Here is a 9698-nt window from a genome sequence, read left to right on the forward strand (position 1 = left end):
ATTGCACAGTTGAAGGGTATATTTAACCAGATAGAGTTTTTATTTTTTCTCTTAAATTTATTGCGTGGGTGAGTATGGGGTGTATTTTGATTACTATTACTTCCCAGAACAATATTATTATTATGATTGGTAGTTCTTTTAGTTGTGGGATGCTTATTATTTTTATCATTTGATTCGACATTACTGTCTACTAACATTGGTTTATTACTAGTGTTAGCATGTAGTTTACTATTAAAGAACACTTTATTACCTTTCTTATTAGTTAAATTTTTAGGCAAATAGGGTTGTTTTTTATTTGGTCCATTATTACTACTACTTAAGTTATTAGGTTTGTTATAACATCTATGCTTATTATTATTATTATTATCATTATTATTGTTGTTATTGTTACCATTTGTACTACTATCATTATTATTAATATTATCAGCATCAAGAAGAGATGTCCTACGAGGACTAAGGAAATAAATTTTTGGGGTATATCCAGCTTTAGACAAGGCCATATTATAGTAGTTTGAATTAGAATTAAATATATCAATGTTGGAGTAGCATGAAACGTGCGTACTGCAATCATCTTTGAAATCCGTGTTGCTTATTTTGATTTTTTGATCACCTATCCTTTTGGAATGGTTTTTGTATAATACCATACCATACGATATTCTGGTGCCTAAATATTAGTACCATATTCAATCTTGAATCTAAATCTAAACCTTCCACTATATATATATATATATATATATATATATATATATATATATATATATATACCTACATATATATGCATATATATATATACATATACATACATACACACACACACACACACACATATATATATATATATATATATATATATATATATACGTATATATATATATATATGTACATATATACATATATGTATACATATATATATATATATATATATATATATATATATATATATATATATATGTATACATATATATATATATATATATATATATATATATATATATATATATATATGCTGAGATCCCCTTCGGTCATGACTGACCATGGCACAAGTCCGGCAAGGTTCTTTATGGAAGACCGGCAGTCGCCCATGCATACCGGTCTCCCCTCTCCACGCCACCAGTGTTATCCAAAAGAAAGGCAAAAGACGATACAGCTTGGCACCTGCGACGTCGCAACTCATTTCTACAGCTGAGTGAACTGGAGCAACGTGAAATAAAGTGTCTTGCTCAAGAACACAACACGCAGCGCGGTCCGGGATTCAAACTCACAACCTTGCGATCGTAAGCTCGACGCTCTAACCACTGAACCATGCGCCTTCATTATATATACATATATATATATATATATATATATGTTGTTGTACTTGGGGATGGTCATATTGCCAGTTTAGCCAATAAAAACACACGCACTGTATATTTGGTGTTAATTTTTTTTTTTTTTTTTTTTCAGCTTTATATTACATTAATCTTAATCTTAATCTTATTTCGGCCAGAGTTCTTTCGTCACACTTCTGTGACCTCATCAGTGGTCCTTTGTTTCCTTCTTTCTTATGTGTGTCTCACCTTGCTAACTATCAGCCATTTTGTATTTTGTATTCCTATTGTATGTGTCTACGCATGCGTGTCCTTCAATGTGTCTGTGTCTTTTGTAAGTGCATGTGTGTATGGGGAGTGTCTGTATCACCTATATTCTCTGTTAATACGTGTTCATTTGTATTAGTTTTTATTTATTTATATGTTCATGTGTGTGTGTGTGTGTTTTTTTATTTTTTTTAATTTTTAATGTGTTTAATTAAATTTTGTTAACGTATGTAGTATTTAATTCCATTTGTTTATCTATGTATTGTATTATACTTTGTTCCTATTATTGGTTTATGGGTAACATGTTGTCACATGCTGTGGTTTGTTAGTGGCGTATGTTAGTGTTCCATTCTAGTTTCCTATTCAGGCTAGGTTTCCCTTCTATTATGTGTGTAGCTTCAGTAATTTGTCTAAGTGCTGCATCACTGCTATGTGTAGATAAGATTTTAATTTCTATGTTGTTGATTGAGCCTCTATGTTCTTGCTCAGCGTGCTGGTACAGAACTGATGAGTTCTTCCCTTCCTTAAGTTCCCTCCAATGTTCGTTTGCCCGCTCCCCTATACTCCTTGCTGTTTCGCCTACATATGTCGTTGTCTTATTTCTGCATCGTCCCTCTGTACATCTTATACTATAGACCACATTTCTGGTTTTGCAGTTCGTTTGTGGGCTAAATCTACATACGATACAGTTCCTATCAGTGCAGGGGGTTCTACTGAAAGGGTATGTTCTACTGATAAGGGATTTGATAGGGTTGCCTGGCCTATGTATATGTATATATATATATATATATATATGTATATATATATATATATATATATATATATATATATATATATATATATGTATATATATATATATATATATATATATATATATATATATATATATGTATATATGTATATATATATATATATATATATATATATATATATATATATATATATATATATATATATATATATATATATATATATAATAAAGTAAAGTTGTGGAATACCGTACGAGTGGAAATATATATGAAAGAAAGTTTGAAAATGCACTTATTTTTAAAAAATATTTATTTACTTAACCGGTTTCACTTTTTAGAAAAAGATTATCAAAGGCCTTTGAGAATAATAAAAAATGTTAAAAAACAGTCTGAGTATTAAAATGTATATATACATTCTTTGATGATAAAATATATTTAAAGTATAAAGCTTTGTATGAACTTTGTAGTGTTACATACTGATTGTCATATTAAGGTGAAATTGTTAAAAACAGTGTTAAAAACAGTGTATGAAAATACACATATGGAAAAATACATATACATATACATATTCTCATACATATTCTTTGACAATCGAATAAAATTGAGAAGGAACTGACCTGGCCTTTTTCTCTTGTGTATATTGAAGGAATGTTTTACTGTCTTAAGAGACAGTATGACTGGCTAGCTGGGGTGGGAGGGAAGAAGAGTTAAAGAAGATTTTTTTATTTTTGGTTGGTCTGTGACAGTCTGTCATGGTTCACTGGTTTTTGGGACTGGTTCTGTGCACATCTCTATGTGTGTGTATATATGTGTGTTTGTGTCCGTGTGTGTGTGTGTGTGTGTGTGTGTGTGTGTGTGCCGTTTTTATTGGTCCCAGAGTTTATTGTGGAATGTGTATATGAGTGTGTGTTTGAGTGCTTTTTGTGTCGGTGGGGATGTTAGGTGTGTGTACGTGAGACTGTGCGTATATCTCTTTATCTGAGTGTGTATGTGTTGTTTTGATCGTCTTTGTGGTGTGTGTGTGTGTGAGGGTGTGTACGTATGTGTGCGTATGTGTGTGTATGTATGTGTGCATCTGTGTGTGTGCGTGGGAGTGTTTTGTGTGAGTGTGGGAGTGTGTGTGTGTCTCTCTGTCTGAGTGGGTGTGTTGTTTTAAATACCTTGTGGTATGTGTGTGTGTGTGTGTGTAATCAAACGTATGTGTGTGATGGTTCATATGTATGTGTATGCCTATGTCTGTATGTGTGCGTGTGTGGCATGTGTATATGAGTATGTGTGTGTTTTTTTATCTATGGTAGGATGGTGTGTGTATGTGTGTGCACGTTTGTGTGAGTGTGTATGTGTGTGATTAATATTTGTTAGGGTGTTGTGTGTGCGCATGTGTGTGTATGTGTATATGTGTTTGTTCGTGTGTGTGCGTGAGTGCGTTTGTGAGTGCGTGTGTATGTGTGTTTGTGTGTGTTTTTGTGTCGGTGGGGATGTTAGGTGTGTGTACGTGAGACTGTGCGTATATCTATTTTTCTGAGTATGTATGTGTTGTTTTAATCGTCCTTGTGATGTGTGTGTGTGAGAGAGAGCGCAACCGTATGTATGTGTGAGGGTGTGTACATGTGTGTGCGTCTGTGTGTGTATGTATGTGTGCATCTGTGTGCATCTGTGTGTGTGCGTGGGAGTGTTTTGTGTGAATGTGGGAGTGTGTGTATACGTGAGTGTGTGTGTGTCTCTCTCTGTGTCTGAGTGAGTGTGTTGTTTTAAATACCCATTGTGGTGTGTGTGTGTGTGTGTGTGTGTAAGCAACCGTATGTGTGTGTGATGGTTCATATGTATGTGTATGTCTGTATGTGTACGTATGTTTATTTGTGTTGTGTGTTGGTGGGGGTGTTATATGTGTGTACGTGAGTTTGTGTGTGTCTCTAAGTATGTTTGTGTTTGAGTTGTCATTGTGGTGCGTGTGTGTGTGAGGGAGCAACTGTATGTGTGTGCATGAGGGTGTATGTGTGTGTGAGCATGTATGTGTGTGTTGTATTTATTAGGTGTCCTTGTACGTTGGATTTATCCAGGTGAGGTGTATGTGTGTGCATGTGTGTTCCGTGTATGTTGGTACTGGGTATGCGTTTGTATGTGTGTGTACGTGGGTATGGTTTGTGTAGTTTCCTGGTGTATATGTGTACATGTGTGTGTGCGCTGTAATTGTGAGTGATTAGTTTTGTTTGTATTGTTAGTACAGTATATGTGTGTATACGTGTGCGTGTGTTTGTGTGAGTGCGTCTATGTGGCTTGTATTTGTCGGGGAGGTGTGTCATTGTGTGTGCATGCTTCTGTGCATGTGTGCTTGTGGGTGTTTGTTGTGATTGTTGGGATTGTATTGTGTGTGTTTTTCTTTTGAGTGTGTATGTGACATTTTTACTGGGGAACAGGCGTATGGTGTTTGTATGTGTGTGTACATATGTATGCAAATATGCGTGTGTGAATATGATTTGTGGTTGCCGGAGTGGTGTGTAGGTGTGTGCATGTACCTGTTTACATATGTGTGTATGGGTGTTGGTTGTGGTTGCTACAATTGTATTGTAAGTATATATATGCGCATGTGTTCTTTCTTGAAATGTATGTGGATTTGTGCTCTGGTGTGGAGATACTGTGATTGTGTGTGTGTGTATATATGTGTGTAAGTGTGTTCGTGTCGGAGGTTTGCATTGTATTGATGTGTGTGATTTTGCGTATCTGTGTGTCTTTGTTTTGGGCGTGCACCTGGGGAGGAGGCTTATGTTAGAGTATGTTGAGCTGTGGTCTGTATTTTTGAATAAGATTATTTTCCTTATTTATTCGTGTTTGGTCAGTGGTGTTGTCTGAGCATTGGTATAATGGGAAAACTAGGAATTTGGGAGACTTGTTTTGTGCACACAGATCTAAATGCCCACTGAGTGGTATCTGTCTTGTGGTGGGATCCCTCAATTGTTGGCGGTGGACTGTCATCCTTTCTCTGAGAGTAAGGCTCGTTTGCCCTATGTATTCTTTGTGGCACCCTTCACACCTTATGGCATAAAGTAAATTTTTTGATGCGCAGGTGAAGTTATTTTTTATGACAAAAGTGTGTCCCGACTGGAATCTGTATGTTGTTCCTTCCATGAGGTGGATGCAGGTCCTGCAGTTGGAACGACCACATTTTTTGACAGTAGGTGGTGGGCTTGTGTTGGGCAATTTTGCATTCGTGAGTAGGTTTTTTAGGGATTTGGGTTGTCTTTTACTTTTTATTATTTTATGGGTTGCGAGTACTCTTTTTAGACGTGGGTCTTGATTCAGTAGTGGGATGTTTTTGTATATTATTGTGTAAGCTTCTGCATTTCTGGGATTGTGTGTTGAGAGATATGGGAGACTATTTAACGTGCCGTGTATGTGTTTCGGTTTTCGCAGGTCATGGGTAGCAATTGCCTTGGCCCGTTCTATTCCATTGTCAACTAATGATGCTGGGTAATGTCTTTCGAGGAGAATTGCCTTTAGTTCTTCGAGTCTTTTATTTCGAGTTCTATAATTAGAAACAATTGTGCAAATTCTTCTCGCAAGGTTGAAGGGAATGTTTGTCTTTGTATGTTTTGGGTGATTGGAGGTGAACAGAAGGTATTGCTTGGAATCAGTCGGTTTGTAATGAATATCAGTCTCAATGCTGGTACCCATTTTTATAATGAGAATGTCAAGAAAAGGAAGTTGGTCTTGACTGTATTCCATTGTAAATTGGATATGGTTGTTGACACTGTTAATTAGAGTTTTGAAGTCAAAGAGTTGGTCGAGTGTGTGGGACCATAGGATGAGGCAATCATCCAAGTAACGTTTCCAATTCTTCAACAGGTATTGGTGGAAAGACAGGCCGTATCTAGTTTTGGATTTGTCGTAGATCTGCAATTCTAAGTAGGCCATCACCAGGTTTGCATATGTAGGGGCAACTTTAGTCCCCATTGCAGTCCCTGATATCTGTCTGTAGGTGTTATCATTAAAATTCAAAAAATTGTTTTGAAGGATAAACTTAAGGCCCTCGATGATGAATTCTTTTTTTATTCTTTCTGGGATCTCATTGGGGTATTTTTCTAGCCAGAATTTAATGGCTTCCAGTCCATATTGATGTGGGATCGTAGTGTAAAGATTTATTACATCAAAGGAAACAATGAAAATGTCTTTATTGGCATGTTTGGGTAGATGATTTAGTAGGTCCAGGTCGTCTCTAACAATACTTGGTATGTGGTGAAGTATTGGTTTCAGGAGGATATCGATAAAGTTGCTTAATCTGTGTGTTTCACAGTTTGGGCCTGCCACAATTGGTCTTAGTTTGAGATCAGTGGGATGTGGTACAGTGATACAGGTGGAAGTGGACTTTTTGCAAGCTTCAGAAATAGTTTTGCTCTTGTGGATTTTTGGGAGTCCATAGAGGTTGCTTGTTTTGCAATTAAAGTTTGTTAGGTAGTCGCTTTCCTTTGTTGTTAAGTTGTTTCGATGTTGGCAAATGAGTGTGTTAAATTTGGTCATTGTTCTTGTTTGTTGGTAGTTGACTACTCTTTCATAGTACGTAGTGTCTTGTAAGAGTTGAGATACAGAGTTTTTGTATTGTTCTGTATCCATAATGACGACAGTGCTACCCTTATCTGCTTCTTTGATTGTGATGTCATGATTGTTTCGTAACTCATGGATGATTTTCCATTCGTTTTTACTGGTGTTGGGTTTGGGTTTAGATTGTATCATCAAAGAATGTATATATACATTTTAATACTCAGACTGTTTTTTAACATTTTTTATTATTCTCAAAGACTTTTGATAATCTTTTTCTAAAAAGTGAAACCGGTTAAGTAAATAAATATTTTTTAAAAATAAGTGCATTTTCAAACTTTCTTTCATATATATATATATATATATATATATATATATATATATATATATATATATATACATATATATATATATATATATATATATATATACATATATATATATATATATATACATATACATATATATACATATATATATATGTATATACATACGTACACACACACGTGTATATATAAATTTAAACTGGTTATCAAATTCATGACCTGAGTTTCATGCTAGTGCGATCTTCAGGTGAGTAGTCTTACAGCACAATAACATGAAAGTTGGCTTTCGAGATAAATATTCAGTTTAAATATATCATATATTCTACATATATTAAGTACTCCTGCTCTCATTCATTCGATACATATCAGCGTTTACACACACACGCACACACACACACACGCACATATAATGATATATATTTAATACATATGAAATTTCTTGACATACACACACGTTATACGTGTCTGCATATCTACACGCGTGAATACACCCCCACACACATACTCAGTTATTCAGAGAGAGGGAGAGAAAGAGAGAGAGAGAGAGAAAGAAACAGGTAGACTGAGACAGAGAGTGGGAGAGAAAGAGAAGTGGCAGTAAGCCATGAGGAATGTTTGCGAATGCTCTAAACGTGCTTGTTTATTGTTGTAACATTCGTGTCTAAATTTGGAACGTATGTTATTCAATTAGAATGTAATATATCCGAATGCTAAAGAAAATATTGCCCTTATTGTATCTTCACTGGTAACAATTTCTTGCCTGGTGGTTCGTAAGAATGAAAATTCATTTCATCGTGCCAGCGGAACGTTTTTGTTTTTACCTGTCTTATTACATCATTAATGTATGTTTATTTTAAATCTGAATACAAACTTTATCACAATAGGTAATTCTATAGCCCTTAGGTAAATATTTAAGATATATTAAACAATTATATCATTCCTTTTCACAAAACCACATATTTTCAGGAATGGGTGAATTTGGTGGAGAGGAACCCCACTCCTCAGTGTGTGAATGATATTTATTCTACAAGTTTACAAAGCAATGTTGACCCCCCCCCCCCCCCACCCCCGATAGGATTTTAACTCAGAAGACATCGGAGTGTAACTAAATATTCTTTTCTTCTCTAGGCACAAAGTCCGAAATTTTTGGGGAGGAGTCAGTCGATTAGATCGACTCCAGTACGCAACTGGTACTTAATTTACCGACCTCGAAAGGATGAAAGGTAAAGTCGACCTCGGCGGAACTTGAACTCAGAACGTAAAGACAGACGAAATACCGCTAAGCATTTCGCCCGGCGTGCTAACGTTTCTGCCAGCTCGCGGCCTTAGTGTAACTAAATATTGCAAGAATATTTCGTCTGGCGTTTTAAAGACTCTTCGCCACCACTACCCACCTTTATTTTATTATTTTGTTAGTTTCAGCCATTGGACTACGGCCATACAGGAGCATGGCTTTTCGTTTTGATTGTATCGATCCCAGTACTTATTTCCGACTCGTATTTTGTTTTATAGCACCCAGAAGGAAGAAAAGATTTATCCGCAATGTAATTTGAACTCAGAACATCAAAAGTTATAACTAAAAACAATACGGTTTCTTATACGTGCTTTATCGATCGTGTGACACAATTGCGCTGCTTATAGATGAAAAATAATGACAGGATTTCTGATGTAGATACGAAGACAGCTATTTTGTATATGTGTGCGCGCCAGAAAGACAAAACGAGAGAGAGAGAGAGAGAGAGAGAGAGAGAGAGAGAGAGAGAGAGAGAGAGAGAGGGAGAGAGAGAGAGAGAGAGAGAGAGAGAGAGAGAGAGAGAGAGAGAGAAAGAAAGAGAGAGAGAGAGAGAGAGAGAGAGAGAGAGAGCACTTAACAGGATTACTAAATATAAATTCTTCAAAAGAAGAGTATATTATAATAAAATATCTGCTTCACGTTTTTAATTAAAATTGAATGGTTATACTGTTGTAGGGCATCCCTTGATCAGTATTGACTATACAACTACATGCACACGTGTAGGCTTGAACAATATTTTAAAGGAAGACCTGCAGTTGCCTATGTTTGTTAGTTTCCACGACACTGATTTTGTCTTGGAGAAAAGTCACAAACTTGGTCTGATACAACTTGGCACCAGTGACGTCATAGGCGTTGCTATCAGAATGTAAAGAATTAGAAGAGATACTGCAAGACGACTTTTAACAGCTTCACCAATCCACTATCCGAATTTGATTCTTTCTTTTTATCGACTCTAAACGAATAAAGGGCAAAGTTGACCTTGGTAGGGAAGCGGAACAAATATTGCGAGGCATTCTATCAAAACTCTAAGAGCTCTGTCAATTCATCGTCTTGACTATATTGTATTTTTGAATTTAACTGCAATTTACTGGTAATAAATATTATTTTGTAAAATAATTACATTTTTTTTTAATATCTATTGAAAATATTTTTAATTATGTTGTTTGCTCTCCTCATTTCACAGTGACGTCAAGCTTCCGGAGAAATTTTGATAAATGGCCCA

The 9698-nt window shown here is 35.6% G+C and overlaps 1 protein-coding gene across 3 annotated transcripts in view; it reads left to right on the forward strand.

The window, feature by feature from the left end:
• LOC128247685 (chitinase-3-like protein 1) overlaps positions 1 to 9698 on the forward strand; it is a 64399-nt gene that overhangs the window by 35319 nt on the left and 19382 nt on the right. For all 3 annotated transcript variants that reach the window (XM_089350913.1, XM_089350914.1, XM_089350915.1), the window contains exon 2: positions 9660 to 9698. This exon is cut by the window's right edge and continues 11 nt beyond it. In XM_089350913.1, the coding sequence (XP_089207039.1) occupies positions 9691 to 9698 (8 nt within the window). In that variant the 5' untranslated portion in view covers positions 9660 to 9690. The remainder of the gene's footprint in view (positions 1 to 9659) is intronic.

Source organism: Octopus bimaculoides, chromosome 4, assembly GCF_046866305.1.
Source record: "Octopus bimaculoides isolate indiv1 chromosome 4, ASM4686630v1, whole genome shotgun sequence".
Taxonomy (NCBI): Eukaryota; Metazoa; Mollusca; class Cephalopoda; order Octopoda; family Octopodidae; genus Octopus; species Octopus bimaculoides.